The sequence below is a fragment of the Aptenodytes forsteri genome, unplaced genomic scaffold (assembly GCF_000699145.1).
Source record: "Aptenodytes forsteri isolate BGI_AS27 unplaced genomic scaffold, ASM69914v1 Scaffold72, whole genome shotgun sequence".
Taxonomy (NCBI): Eukaryota; Metazoa; Chordata; class Aves; order Sphenisciformes; family Spheniscidae; genus Aptenodytes; species Aptenodytes forsteri.
The window spans coordinates 7737332-7753351 of record NW_008796193.1 but is presented as its reverse complement, the minus strand read 5'-3'; the positions used below and the strand labels follow the sequence as shown (position 1 = coordinate 7753351).

General features: G+C 42.7%; 1 protein-coding gene across 1 annotated transcript in view; it reads left to right on the top strand.

The window, feature by feature from the left end:
• Nucleotides 1-10751, top strand: part of MCF2L2 (MCF.2 cell line derived transforming sequence-like 2) — a 173640-nt gene extending 162889 nt beyond the window's left edge. The window contains exons 28-34 of the mRNA XM_009288057.1: nt 1243-1332; nt 3560-3631; nt 5400-5486; nt 7567-7685; nt 8252-8364; nt 9375-9478; nt 10651-10751. Coding sequence (XP_009286332.1) covers nt 1243-1332; nt 3560-3631; nt 5400-5486; nt 7567-7685; nt 8252-8364; nt 9375-9478; nt 10651-10751 — 686 coding nt within the window. The remainder of the gene's footprint in view (nt 1-1242; nt 1333-3559; nt 3632-5399; nt 5487-7566; nt 7686-8251; nt 8365-9374; nt 9479-10650) is intronic.
• Nucleotides 10752-16020: the final 5269 nt, after the last annotated feature.

Sequence of the window (16020 nt, the reverse complement as noted above, 5' to 3'; positions counted from 1 at the left end):
CTGTACCAGCTACTAGGAAGAAAATTAACTCCATCCCAGCCAAACCCAGGACAGTGTGAAATAACTCTTCACCTATCCCAGGAAATTTTCCAGTGAAAATTGAAACAACTATTTAATTTTTACATAAATATGTCTCTGATATTTTTGAAAATCACAAATAGTTTTTGACAAATGTGAAAACCTTCAACAGAATATTTAAAGCCATTTCTAATACCATTTTCAACAGAGGTTGTGTCCTGGTAGCATTAAGTGTTCAAGTATCTTACCTGAAACTGAGATATGAAGCATATGAACAGCCTTACTCATGTCTCAATGGAAATACTCACTTGAGTAACGCAGCACATGTGCTTAGAGTGTTTTCGGCAGAAGAGACTAAAAAGTTAATGCTCAAATATTTGTAAGCAAGCAACATTTCCTCCCAAGTGGTGCTGCTGTAGTTGGTAGGTGCAAGAAGTGTATTGATGTGCTTGTAGATGTGTAGGCACAATCTCTTAAGAGCTGCGTAATGACCTTGATGTGTTTTGAAACAATCATGCGCTCTCTGAAGCTAGCATACAGTTAGTCCATTTATACCTCTGATCTGTTTATGAAATATTTTGAGTCAAAAATGCTACTCACATCGTACAGTGAAATCTGAGGAAGTTGTGTCTTCATTCCTGAGCAGACTTTGAGAAAAGGCAGGATCCTATCTGACTCTGTTTGCCTAAAAAACCTCTGTTGTCTTCACTTTCTCCAAGCTGATTTGTACCAGTAAGGATGGAGGCTCAGAGAACGTTTTCAGGCATTCACACAGTTAACTTCTAAAAATGACAATTGTGAACTCCAAGCCATTCATGTTTGTTTTTCAGTGTATTTCAGGTCAGTCATCACAGAATAAGCAGTTCAGTGTCTAAAATAATCCAAACCTCATCTGTAGACACACACACCATTCTAACCATCATGCTCATCTCTGTGTTTTGTAGCTGTACTTAGGCTAGTTGGCTGCTAAAATATTAATTGGCATAAGTCTCCCTTCTGAAGTATTAAAATTGGTGCAATTGGAATTGCTTTGAAAAAATATGTTCGTATAAACTCTTTTCTTTCCCATTCGCTTTGCTGAGGGTATTTTTCCTGGCTGTTTTAGAGGAGCAACCTACCTTTTATTTACCCTTTTCCAGCTGCTGCTTTGCTTTGGACATCTTTCACCCTCAGTGCTTATTAACCTCTAATCCTGCCCTGCATTGCATCTGTCTATTCTCCCAGATCCAGAATCTAAGGAAAGAGAAGTTACCCGTCGCTTTTCCCTAGCCTCCTCCATCAGCACCACAGTTAATGCTTCTGCTGTGACCAAAGGTACCGTCATGCTGCTTGCTTAGCTACCCTTCTCCCTTCCTGCTGACTGATACATTTACTGCCAAATGCTGTTCACAGAGTGAGTACATCAGGCTCAATTTTTATAAATGCAGGAGGTTCCAGTAGAAGAAGAGTCAGGACCAGTGTAACACCTGCAGGGAGGCAGGCCAAGACATTTTGAATGTATATCAAGGTGTCCTGCCAGCATATATAATGACTCTTCTGAATTTCTCCATAATAGGCTTCAAAGAGTGGTGCTGGTTTCCATGGAAACTGGATTAATTTTTGGCTGATGTGGGGCTAGGTTTCCAATTTCTCCCTGGTTTGGATTAATTGAAATTCAGTAGAAATTATTTCTCCATTTCCTTAAAGCCGTTTAGGATTTTTGCTTTCAAGAAGGAGAGAATCTCCTCATTGTGTAGCAGACATCAGATGGCAAGAAAGCCTGAAATCAAGCTAAAAATGGAGTAGCAATAGATACCAGTTTTAAAAATATTTAGCATAATCACAGTTTTGATTAGAAATTATGATTGCAAGGAAATTTTCAGACATGTGTAAGGGAGCTAGGTGCCCAGAATGCACTGAACTCTATGCAGTTTGTGTGGGAACTTATGAAAGTTTTATTTTTGAGCTGTAATTATTTTGAGAAAAGGCACTTTTACAAAATTTACTTTAAGTTATTGCACTAGTGCCTACACTTAAACTCAAAAGCAACTAGTGCCTACACTTAAACTCAAAAGCAACCCATGCGTTTGGGCAAGCTGGTTGTGTTGAAAATCAGTAGGATTGTAGGCACCTATGCCTACACGTTAGAGTTACTTTTGAAAACAGAACATATGGTCTTACCTCGAATTCTGAATATATTGTCTTTTGGCAGTTCCTGGAATGAAGTGGAGGAACTGATTTGCAAGTTTAAGATTTGCGGGGCAATTCACAAACCAAAATAGAAAGAAAAATGGCTGAATTAATTTGTATAAAAACCTTTGCTATATATTTGTCAGGAAGAAGGTTGCACAGTACTTGATGTAGTGCGTTCTAAATAGTTGTGAAGGATATGAACCGTATCCTTGACTGTGCAATGAAGCAACACGTATCTGAAACAACCTACTTCCAGGGTGTCATGAAATGGGAGTGTGGTGGGGTTTATTGGCAGAGGAAGGATGTGATATTACCCCTACCTACAATGTTTCTTTGCCAACCTCTTTAGACCATAACACTACAACATCACTACATGGGAATGATGGGCATAGCACAGGAGAAGAGGTTCTTATACCTTTCTGTCCTTGGCAACAGCTTCAGAAATACATGATCAGTTACTAGGTTATGGGAAGACTGAATTGTTTCCTAATGCCGATTTCCTAAGCTGGGGAACAGAAAGAAGCACATGTATAGAAGGAGAATGGGCAACCAAGGGTTGCTCTTTAGTGTGGTTTATTGAAAAGAACATGTGTGAATTACAATGAAATTCAAAATTTGTTACAGTTTCATATAAAAAAATCCTATCCTAGGATCCTGTCCACCACAAGACCATTGGCAATGTTTTGAAATGCTGAGAAAACTACTTTTGTAATGATTTTAAAAGCTAGAAAACAAAATCAGTGCTTTTCAATTAAGTGTTGCATTTACAGCATCTGTTTTAAGAAAATATTTCAGATGACAAAAGAACTGAAGCCTGAGTCTTGTCTCAGCATTAGCCAAATGCAGATCTAGCCAGGGTGTTTGGATCATCTCATTCAAGGCTACTACATACTGCTGTGTACTGATCCTCACTGCTAACAGTTCAGCTCTGCCACGTTACCGGTCCTCCACATGTGGAGTCAGGACACAGGAGAAGCACTGTACACGGACCTGTGACGGATGCCCTCCACTTCTGTGGGGCAGAAGTGTTGGCTTTTGTGGGCTCTTCCCTGCCAGCCTTATGGGTAGAAAGCTGAGATTGTGAGTCTACCTGCATTAGTGCCATCTCCTGCACAAGCATGAGAGAAACCATCCGTGAAACCTGATTGGAAGCAGATACATTTACTATGTCTTAAGGTCTTTTGCAAAAAGGCACCTGTTTCCTATCCACATCACAGAAGTGTTTATCTTCACCACTTATAATTTAGGGGTTGGTCATTTTTCTGGGTGAAATGGAAAGTATTAGGCAGGTAGTGTTTCCAGGTAATGGGAAAGCAAGTTTCTCCTTTAACAATATTTACAGCCTTGTGACTCTGCAAACTTCACACAGGTCCCCTTGTTCCTGCAGTTAAAGTCAAGAGACATGAAATAAAGAGTGACCCAACTCCCCTGGGGTTTGAAGGTATGAGTATTTCCATCCTGCATGAAAATCTGTTTGGCAATCTTTTGATATTATTAACTGAATTCACATCTCATCACTGCTGGCAGACGACACTGGAGTCCATTAGGGGTTTGGTGTCAGTTTATCTGTTTAACTCTGATAAACACAGCTTGTCACCCCCTTGCCTGTCCCCTGCGCTCATGTTATATTTACCAACTTTCACCTAGGGGTGGGCCTAAATTAAAACCCCAATTCTCTACCAGTTTTGGGAAGTAATACTCTAGACTGTGATCTGAATCTGGATTTTCTGCCTGGCTTCTACCTCACTCGGTAGAGTGCAGCAGCAGGGAGCCAAGGGGCTACTTTTCACCCTCACCTGCAGTCTGGCCGCTTGCATCCCTCTTCCCTTGTTAGTGTCTGTACCTAATAAGAGGAGCAGGAGCCATGTGCATGAAGACTACAGAAGAGGCTAGGCTGTGCATTAATATCCATTTAAGGTGCAGTGTTTCATTTCAGCCAAGCAGAATTTCCACCTATTTGTTGCAGCAGATTCATCAATTACTGTTTAATAAACAATACCAAAGAGTTAAACTGGGAAGTTATTCCCCAGCCACTGGAAGATCACCAGCTTCCGTTGTCAGCTTTTCCCTTTACAAGAGGATTTGCCAGAGCCTGTTGCCTTGTGGGGCACAAGCAGTTGGGTACCCTTGTTGCAGGACAGGGAGGAGAGAGATGTAAGCTGAGGAATCTTTTGTTAGGATTGTGTTGCTCTGTAGAAAACCTTGGTAGAAAGGGCAAGTGGCCAGGTCAGTGATGGAATTGGTGACATATCGGAGCTCTCTCCTGTGTGGCTTCCAGTAGAAGAGCACACTGGAACACAGAGGTTGGAAGAAACAGTTCAGAGGCAGCAGAGGAAATAGTGGTTTTGCTGTTTGCAGAATATTTCCTCTTGCCAGTGACCCCTGGCACTAAGTTTGGAATCATCCTGGTACCCAGCATCAGTTTTCCAAACTGTGGTGTTTCTACCTCACTTTCCTCAATGACAGATACTTCTGAGCTCAGCAAACGATGTGGCTGCAGAGGCAGGGGGTATTTCAAGGTGCAAGTACTATCCATAGGATAGAGCTGAGTTGATCCTCACTAGTTAAAAACATGGTCCTACTGCACAACATTCCTCACCAGACTGAGTTTCTTTAAGTAGGAAACAATGAACATCATTGTCATTCCTTTACCAGAAGATACTGCTGCTATTGCCAGAGCTCCGACAGAGTTAACACAAAGGATTTGATTTACTTAGATGAAAACATCCCCCACAAAATTGCATTGCATTCATCAAGAGTGAGATCATTCATTTCTGGCGGAGAAGAAGACCCTCCCTGGTCCCCTTTCATTGCTGTATGGATGGGCATCAAAATCATATACCCTCACCTACAGAATGATTTGAAACGCTGCAAGGAAAATATGTTAAAAATGTGTAAGGAAGCTGTAGTGAAATAGAACACTGCACTGTTCACCCAGCAATCATTTTCCTTAATTAACATCAATATTTCTGTTTGATTCATTTGGCTGTTCTCTGTCCTTCTCAGACTTACAGTTTTTCTGTGGAATGCTGCTGTCTTTTCACTCATTTGTGCTGGTCATGTGTCTCCTTTTTTATAACTGTTGGACCCCAGTCCACCTGTTTGTTAAAGAGACTACCAGTTACAGAGGTGATACAGGAATTCACTTCGTACTGGTTGTCTGGTCGCTGTTTCACTTTGAAGACACAAAATTGTACTTCCTGTCACAGATGCTTTTGAGAACACCATATTGGCCCAGACTAAATGTAATACCAGTTCCACCACGAGACCTGTACCTAGATCTGCTTCACAGACAGGTAAACAAAATTAAAACATTTATCATCTCAATTTGAGAGTGTAATATAAATTTATGATAATATTTACTCTCTTTAACTTAAAGAGATTTTTCTCTTTTAATGAACGTTATTTGCCGTGAAAGCAATAAAAGAACAAGCTTGGATCACTAGCAGGTATAGAAACAATGTCCCAGATTCTGGTTTTCTGTGGGTCAGGCACAGCTGGAAACAATTCTTTTAATTGATGTCAGAGAGCTCAGAATTTGATCTGTGTTAATTTATAGCTTGAATTAAGCACATAAAACTTAGGCTATTTCTTAGTCTCTGAAATTAGAATAGCAATTTGTATGGAAGAGGAGGGCTGATGCATGTATTTGTAAGGAATCCTTGCTGTTCAGGTTTCTGCCTTGGATGCTTTCCACAAACGACAGTGACAAAAGGTCACTGAAGCTTTGTCTAAGTGGGAAGAGGGATATCTTTTTCTTCTGGTGTTTGTAGCCCAGCCTGTGAACTTGAACTAAAATTGCTATAGCAGTTTAAAGCCAATTAGCATCAATGTATTCTTGTACATTTAGAGAGTTGCTAGTATTTTGCTGGTGTGATTCAACTGATACAGAATATGGGGTCCAGTTCTATATGCTGCATGGTCTGTAATTGAAATTGTCTCTTCGGTCTCAAAACTCCATTGGTATAGACCTTGGCAGGGACACTCACAACCCAGCACATGAATGCCACTTCAGAGGGTAGTTTACACCTTGAAAAGTAGGATGACCTAACCATACCTGTAGGGTTATAACTGGGGATGCTGCCCTGGTGGAAGGAGGTCATTGTCTCTCTTGTGACTGAATTGCAGTGGTCGGGGCAGCTACAGCCCCTATGTAACGGGAGGGAGGAGAAGGTGCTGCAGAGCTGCATGACCACATGTTGCACCAACCAGTGCCTGTAGCAGGGAGGACGTGCATGGGGACAGACTAAATAAATCGATTAATAAACCTATTTCTCTCAGATCAGATCGCTTTTCTGTTTACTGCCTGAACTGCCTGGCTTGGGTTTTGTATTGTCTCAGGCCAGGTTTTGCTGTGGGTTGTGGGTGCTGGGTTATGTATAATCCCACTGCATGAGCATCTGTCTCCGTGCAAGGTCTGTTTCCTCCTAGCTTGACTGTAGTCATCCCTGTCAGAAAAGGGACAGGCATCAAGTGTGAAGGAAAGTGTGGATCATGATTGCCATCTGTACAAAGAGGCTGAGTTACTCTTCCATCATGGGAGCCTCAGGCAGGCAGGTCTTCTAAGGCTCAGCCTGAATTTCCCTCAGGACACATCCTCTGGGCATGCCTCTGTAGGTACAGAGACTGGCTGCTGTGCTTGGGCTGGAAATCTCTCATTAAGTCACTTCCACTGGGCTGGGGTGGTTTTGGGTGCAAATCATGCAATAAGACTGTTAACAGCAGAAATATTAATGAGATCTTCTCTACCTATCACCAAGGTCTGGTTGTCTTTGTGCCTTCTTGTTTACTCTGTCCCTTCCCTGCACTTCCAGCCTGCTCCAGGGTATAGTCTTGTAAGTTGCTCAGGTGGTAATATCACCTTGGGGTGAGATGGAGATAAGAAGTCAACCAAAATTCAATGGCTTTGGACTTCAATTTATAGATAAACATGTGGAGGTAAGCTGGAAACTGAATGAGCATGGCTTTCTGAAAATCAGAAAAGTCTGCAAAATTCTGAAAATCTGAAAGTCAGCAAAAGTTATCTTTTGCTACAGCACTCGCTCCGCAGAAATATTCCTGGTCCTTGCTTTTTGTACCTCCTGAACTGAAGAGGTTTAGCAATGCTAAACACTCAAGGTATTGGTGGGCATGCACTGTGGCCACACAACCTGCCCTCCCACAAATGACAGCAAGTGGTACAGGTTTTTAGAGACAGAATAATGGCTGCAACGTAATTTTTATGGCAAAATCAGGGAACAAGCTGTAAAATGGTACAAGCAATTCAGTAAGTGGAATAGTGGGAAGTGAACCTGTGACATTTATTTTTAAAAGACTGAGCCTGAAAGAGGCTAATGACTGTTAGCTAACTTTTTTTGTTTTATGTCCTTTGAAAAGGTTGGCCCAGCAGGCAAATGCCATCTCTAGACACATTTGAAGATTTCGAAGCCATCCCCTCCAGTACAGATGAACTCTCCAACTCTTCTGACTTGGAGGAAGAGACCAACCCTAACAATGTAATTCCTTTTTCAAATTACGCTGCCCTTTCCCAGTGCAACCTCCTCTCCTCTAATCGCTATTTAACCTGCAAAGTTTGGGCTCATACCAGCCTTAAATTCATGGATGTGTGGGAATACAGAAGATGGGAATTTGATCTGGGGTGTTGGGAGATTATTCCAAGACTATTTTGTTGATCAGGATCAGGACCATAAAAAGTCACCCTTACTTGTAAGCTGTAGCTTTACCTGTTACAAAAGTGAGGGAAAACTCTGAGCCTTTAAAAAAGTAATTTTAGTCTTTTCCAGATAACTTAACCTGGTGTCACAAACCCAATTTCTGTATCAGAATAATGGCTGGCCGGTTAATTCTAAAGCCTGAATGCACAGCACAGTTCTGTCCTAAGTTTGAATAATATTTAACCTGGGCATGATAAAAGGAATAAAAAGTGACACAATTCCCTGCAGAAGAAATCTCTGCCAGCTTGAAATGCCTAATTCAGTATTAACTAAACTCACTCTCTCTTGCACAGTGTTCTTTCATCCATAGTGACTGTATTTCTGGTGCATTGTCTCATTCATTTTAGGGGACCAATCTTTTTCGGGTGGAAGGCAGTTTTGACAGCTGTTTCCCGGATTCTCTTACACTCGAGGATGGAGATTTAGTGCAGTTTGTGCAGGAAGGAGAGAACGGTCAATGGTAAGTACAGCAGAGAGGCAGAATTTGACAGGTTGAACAGCCATAACCTCCTGGAAAAGATGGAAAATATTCAGAAGAATGTCAAAGCCTCTTCAAAATCAATCCAAATCCACTCACCCCATTGACCACAATGTGAAAGAGGCAGTGGGAGGCATGAACACCAAGCAGCTTTGGTTAATTCCACCTGGTTGGCTTTCATCCTAAATGCTTGTGACATGAGGCTTAAGAGAACAGAAGTTTGCATAAAGGAAAGGGAGGGGAATATTTGGGCTTTTGACACCTTCTAGCCAGAAGGACAACTGTCAAAGGCAGCACCCTCCCATAGGATACATCAATAAAATCCCCGTGCCTTCCACTGAGCTGCAGCAGTGAACCAGAGAGCATTTTTAGCCCCAAAGGCTTAGATATAAGACGTGATTGACAAAGTGGAATGAATCTGGCCCCCTTGAGCTCACTTACGTTTCGGTGTATTTATTCTCTCTTGCTGACAAGTAAGTGTTAGGAACAGACCTGGCCGGGTATGTGAATTCTCCTTCCATGGGTAATTTGGAGGGAGAAGATCTGATCTCCTTGAATTGCCTGTGCAGTCAGACCCTTCACTCAGAACTGTCATGCAGCTGAGACGGGAGCAAGTCCCATAGGGTGAAGCAGGTGGGAAGTGAACTAAACCCATCCGCCCTGGATGGTATTTACAGCAAGGGGGATGGGCAATATGAAAGATTCATCTTCTTCAGCTCTGAATTTGGCCCAGGGTCTCAAACGCAGGTCAAGGCCACTGCTTCCTTGTCACACAGTCTGCTTGCAAGTGAGCTTGATCTGGGATACTGGGTCACCATCTGAGACTGCTGAAACGTAGTCACCGGCTACGTGGGAGGTCCTGCGTAGGACTGCCCTGGGTCCTCTGCCTTCTTCCTTAGTTTAGGAAATAGCTGCCCAACATGCACCTCTAAGAAACACAACCCAGGGAAAGGGAATGTAGGGAAATTCACTGCCTGTTCTCTGAATTTCAGGTTAGTGAAGAAACTGGTCTCCGAGAAAAGCGACTGGGTTCCTTCCAGTATATTGCAGCCAGCAGAGGGGGACAGTAACAACATAATTAAGAACAGCAATGCAGGTAATAGAGAAAATGTGTTACTGTCATTTTTTTTTTTTTTCATACTGAAAAAGGATGTGATAAGAAAGGATGTGAAAAACAGTGCACTTTCTGTATTAAAGTACTCGGCCTGAGTGTATGCCTGTGCTGCAGTCTCTGGTGACGCAGCTGAGCTAGCCCGAAATTTGGTGCCCTGGGTGTCAGAGCTAGTTAGGCACAGCAGCTTACCTTGGCACGGTTTAATTGTTTTCCCCTTCCTGGGCAGAACTTGAATCTCACACCAAACTCCTGTGGCTACCAGTACCCAGGCTGGCTACTTTACAGCTAGCCCAAGTGTGTCATATGGCAGCGTGTGTCGTAACTGCAGGATAGCTTTCATCCTGACACGGGTAGTGTTTGGATTTAGATCAGCATCAGGGCTGTGGTTCTGGTCTAGGTTTGAAAACATTAAAATTTCATGAAACATTATTGCTTTCATCATATTTCACTGCTGGCTCCAAAGACTGGACGAAGGGCTGCTCTGGTGAGATTTCAGCCAAATCAGCATTAGTCATGCTTTCTTCAGCTTTGGTTCTGACCTAACACCCAAACAGGTTGCACTGGAAAAGCTGAATCTCAGCAACTCTGCAGATCAAAGGTTTACAATTTTAGATTAATTTTTGCCCATCCTTAAATATAATTTACCAAAATGTGTCCTGATTTTCTTCTGGTAACAGAAGAAAGCAAAATCTGGCACAGCCATTCCCTGGGGACCTGCAATAGAGAGCTACCAGCATTTTATTCTGAGTTACCAGTTTCTTCTGATTTTTTTTTTTTTGTCAGTTTGTTAAAGTGGAGAAGAACCTTTTTGAAAGTTAACCAGGATTCTTTGCTGTGGTTTAAAGGGAGTTTTGTAATTACTGCTCGTTCACCTCCACAGCAGGTCAGTTCTGTCTTCACCCTCAGTGCCTAACTACGGCTCTCATTTCTTTGGCATGTCTAATGCTTCAAAAGAAAAATAAAGCCACACACATTACAGTTAGTTACATGCCAAAAGAGCCTCCCTTGCCTTTAGTGAAGGAATTAGGAGAGCAGTAGAATTGTGATTATTTATTTTCTATTTTATTTCAGGCTTTTAACAATGAACCTCAAGACTGTAGATGGGAAATCCTTTAGATGTATTGTAGTGACAATGCCCATGTCCTCCTTTTCAGACATGTACAACGATTCCTGCAGTACGGCCTCAGTAGAGTCAGACACCAAGGAGAGTGAGGTGGCCAAAAGCTTCCCAGCAGAACAGAGGGCTGGCAGCTGAACAGCAGGACCAGCCTTCCTCAGGACCCCATCCATCTCTGTTTATTTTGGGTGGACACTGCATCAAAGTTGCCTTTCTCACAAGCTCTGAGGTTCATAATTCACTAAAACTTTATCAGCATGAAGAGATGAGAACTGTGCTGTCCACCTGGCAAGCTGGGAAAAACAGACTTGAAAGGAGCATTAAACATCCAGAAAGCATCGAAACCCACCTTCAGTATTAGAGGAGAAAAATGCTTCTCGCATTGATTATCACACTGTTTCAGAAGATGTGGCCTAAATTAGGTCGACAGCAGAGCTGGAGAGTTACTATGCACGCACCTTTTGGCAACTTTGCTTGACACCGAGTTACTGCAGAGGGACACATGCATGGTTACGAGTTCTTGCTCTACCATGGGGTCGCCTGGAGGTTTTTCCATTTGCTTGCCTCTGGCTGTGCCTTCCCCGTCCTCCTTAATTCCAGCTGATACATCACAAATGTGCCCTTTTTGCTGATGGTCAACACCAAAAACATCCCATTTTAGGGTGGCTGTGGAAAGGAAACTTCTGACTTAGACCATCAGAGAGGCTTCGTGCAGCAATGACGTGACTACTTTTGCAACGGCACAGTGAATGACCTGCTGCATACAGCATTATGTTGGGATGATGCAGATGGCAACTCCTGGCTATGCGGTGGAGGTGCAGGGCTTAGCAGGGAAGCAAAGACGTGTGACAGCTACTGTGACAAAGAACATTTTGAACTCTTTTTACAATATAAGTCATTCCTCTGCCCCCTCTGCAGTCTGTGGTTGCTGGATCACAATCCTTTGCATTTGGTGCCGAGAATTCAATTGAATGCCATTTATGTCATATGTTTGAGTAGACTGCATGCTTCCTTTGTGTGCTGGGCTATGGAGTAGATACATTTCATCCCCCATTTGGAATATACTTAAGCATTGCAAATAAGCAGTGAGCATTAGATGCTCCAACGAGTGGATAAAGTGTTGTTGTTAAATACTTCTTTCCAGGACATTTGATTAAAGGACTGTACCAAATCTCTGCCACATCAGGATGTAATGTATAATATAAAGTGATTACAGATGTTATTATTCCTATACAAGCCATTAGCTCATTCAGAGCAGCTGTTAAGGCATGAAGGCATTTTGATGGTAATCGGGTCTTAGGTCCCACAAAAGCTGCTAATACTTTAGTAAAGATAAGTATTGACTAAGGGTTGCAAACAGGCAAAGATCAGCCTGGTAAAAATGACCCTAGAAGCTCAAGAGTGAGTGATTGGCTTTCACTATTAGGGATTTTTTGTTTAACCCTGAGACTAGTGGTGCTCTATGTAAATAACAAAGGGGACAAAAGCACTAAAAATGGAGATGAAGCAAAACCAAAACCTGCTCTTTAGCAATTGAGCCTCCGAGCAAAATAGTAGGAGTCTGTATCATTTCTGCTATCGTCTTTGTAGGGACCAGAATGTTTTTCCTTGTGTCCCAGTGGCAGCTGGCATTGCAAATATCTTAGCGTGTGAGTCAGGATAGCTGTGAAGCAGGTAGATAGTCCCATTCAAGAAAAACCCTTGGAGTGGGTAGAGGCTTATTCAGATTTTGTTTGCCTGTGACGGCTTATTTGTTAATTGTGAGTTGCACTGTGGTGGTTAATTCCCATGGTTCTTCTAACCCTCAGTATCTAAACTCTGTGATTTCTGGTGTTTTCCATTCATAACTAGAGGACCTTCTGTACCTTTTTGGAAGCTAATTTTGTCCTACGGAGATAAGAGCTTGTCTGGTTTGTGCTGGTCATTTACCTTAAAAATGACACATAGGCTCTCAGGAACCTGAATCCTGTTGCCTACTGTAGTTATGAGCATCTTGAGGGAAGAACTGATTCCTTTCAGTCCCCCAAAGAAATATGCAGTAATGTTTTCTTGTAGTGCAATTATTTTATCCTCTCCCTAAAATGAGTTCATTTTGGTTTCTGTATTACTTTCAGTAATTTTTGCACAGCCTGATAACAGTGCTTCTGTCTACCCCTGCCCTAAGCATAGGAGAGGAAAGGGGTAGGGAGCTTTGATTGCACATTAATAAATATAGTAAGCTTGTGAGTGTGTGTGTGTGAGAGAGAGAGAGAGAGATAGGGAAGGGTTACCCTGGGTATATGAAACTGCCAAAGCTAGGATTTGTGACATTGCTGACAGGTGGAAAGACGCAAACCTGCACTTTGGAGTTTCTCTGGAGGAATCTCATTCTAACGGTGAAATGGCAGTGGGAAGACTCTGAACTGAAGATGGAAAATCAGGTATTGCCAGTCCATTTCCTACCTCTGCTGTGTGCAGGGTGACAGTGTGCTAGTCCTATATCCCCTGGTGCCTCGATAGCTTCCTGTAAAATGGGAGCTATTGGATTTCCCACATGTCAAATTCTGATGCTAAATTTTAGCATGTATGCAAAAATCGGGGACCCTCCAGGGGAGAGCAAAGCATTCAGCCCCATATGTCCCACTGTGCCCTCCATGAGTGCCAGTGGTGGCATCCTGTGGGGCAGTCTAGAGCTGGAGCAGGGAAGAGGATTGCTGCAGAAGTGTCTCCTTTCTCCCAGCTCACCATCTCGTCATGACAACTGCAAAGGTATAGGCTGGATTATAACAATTCTCCTCCCTACTGTGCTTTTGAAAACAATTTTTTTTTTTTCCAAATCTCATGTTTTATCCTGTTGGACCAAAGTTTGAGTCACTCCTGCACCATGAATGCCCTGAGGATGGCAAATAACTCACTGCCTTGTGGCTGCGTGCAGCAGTGGCACAGCACTCTGGTCTCAGCGGTCTTTGGGAGCTGGCTGTATCACAGCTATCCTCGGACACTACTGAACCTGAGCAGGGACCCCACAACCATTAGTTGTGTCTTTAACCTTCCTGCAGTGCTGCCGAGCCAAAGGCAGCTGCCTGTTTCTGTCTCCACGTTCCAAACGCAGACCATACCGCCACCATTGCAGCTGCTGCTGGGGAGTAACCGGGGCCCTTTGCCTGGTTGATGCCTCTGGTGCCAATGGAAGTGAGACAGTGCCACGCTGCTGGGTTTGCTTTTTTAAAGAATGAAGTTCAATGACAGATCAGGCAGCTGACAAGTCTGACAGCAGCCAACAAGAAGTAACCTTCTGGCTTTGCTGAGGAGACAAAACGGGGTTTGATTTTTTTTTTTTAATAGTAGACAGGATAGTCTTTTAATCAGTGTATTTCTGTCAAGCAAGGTGATAATTAAGGGAATGACTCTCCATGTACAGTCTAGAATAAGATTTGGTAAAGTCCAGCAAGACTAATGAGTACATTAAGGTATACTTATTCTGTATGTAGGTCTTTGACACCATCATTTTCAGGTAGATGGGCCCAAAAATCATAGTTTCCAAATATGGATTTCATTTCAGTGTTGTTTGGAGATGATATAGTGACCAGAAAGTAATTTAAAAGTAATGGTTGCCACTAAGTTTCAGTTGTAGAAGAGACAAGGTCCAAGGTAAATCTATGCTGTAGCAGCACTCGTGGTTGAGCATTGTGCCCTCGCTGCTTGACCAGCGAGTCCGTGCCAGCTGCCTGGCTGTTCCCGCTGGGTCCGGACTAGCGAGACCTGCCCTCCAGGCTGAGGTTTTGACTTAGATCTCACCCCTCTGCCCTGCTGTCAGCTTCTGTGAAACTTGCAGAAACTTCACATCCTCAAAACTCTGCCCTCTGCTCAGCTGGGTGTGGTTGGGCAACAGACTCCTTCCTCACTGGCGGTAATGACAAACAGATAGACAGGCAGTTGACATGGTATGCAAGTCTTGCTTTTGCTAGTAAACCAGGCCTGATCCTCTCCTTCTCTCACGTCTAACCCCAGTGGGTGGAGAATCAGACCAATGGTCATTGTCTGGATCGTAAACGGCTGCGGCCAAACCACATCTGAACACTGGCTTTTCTTGCCAGCGACAACAAAGCTGTGCGTGTCTTATATTCTGGTTGTGTATGTGATGAAAAGCCATTTATTATCCATAATTTTCTTAGACTCTGAGATTTCAAACAGGATTGGGTATGAGAAAGGCCATGCGCTTCCTTTCCAAAAACACTCAAAGCCTGACTTCAAATATATATATGAGATTAGAAATATATAAAAATAATAAGAAAAAAGAGCCAAATACACAAGAAATTGTGTATTTCTTCTTGCAGCTGGAGCTGAAATAGCTGCTAAGACTTCCTCTCCCCAGCTGAGAATTGGTACAGTTTGTTTTTCTTACATATTTTCCATGGTGTTGATAATGATGTATTTGTATATCGTGACTGATGAGAGATAATCAGACAGGGAAAGAGCACAGAATTACCTGTCCTTTTTTTCCAGTCAAGACAGAATGTATGAATTTATTACAAGAAAAAAGTGTGCAAATGAACTTTCTGTAATTAGGCCATTCTGACCTGTGTAGAACCACACTTTGTTTGAAATTTATAAAAATTATAACTAGTACAAAACATTGTGGTTGATGTCTCTATATGAAGTAACAAGTCAAATGAGCTTTCTTTCTATTCAAAATAAATGAGTATCAGTAAAGGCACATCAGCACAGCTGAAAAAAATCCACACATCTGTCCAATATAACTTTATTTGTCTAACACACGTGTCACAAAAGGCACAAAGTGGGTTTTTTCCTTTACCCATCCCCCTTAGGCATGTTCCTGAATCCCTTGGACTCGTAGGAGAGCGCAAAGGTTCACACAGACAGTTCAGAGTTGCGTATGCTAATGCTGCAGCCATAAGGCAAGGAAGTTGTAGGATAATTTTATTATAGTCACCCCCAAGATATCTGCTTTCCTTTGGCTACCAGTGGTTTATTAGGGAGCGCTAGTTGACCCAAATGCATGTTGTGGATCATGTAGAAAGGCAAGGAGGTAAAAATGAGAATGTAGAAACACAATGTAAATATAGAGAGCAGAATAAATTGGAACTAATTTCAGCCAGTATCCAGATTTCCGGGGGCAAACTTCACTTCACTTGAGTTTTCATGTTACTTATCATATTACTGCACTTCAATATTGGTATGAGAAAAACAATAATGAGGACCACACCAGATCCCAGGTGTGGGGCTTGCTTTGCTCCCCCCACACCAAGCAGGCCCCATGGCAAAGTCCCAGGGCTGGAAATCCAGCCACACACATGAGCAGGCGTAACGCTCTCCTGTTGCAGATCTCTGGTGCGTGGCTACGCATGCCAGGACCTGCCTGTGCAGCTCCTGTCCCAGCTTGGCGTGGCTTGGAGGAGGCACTTCA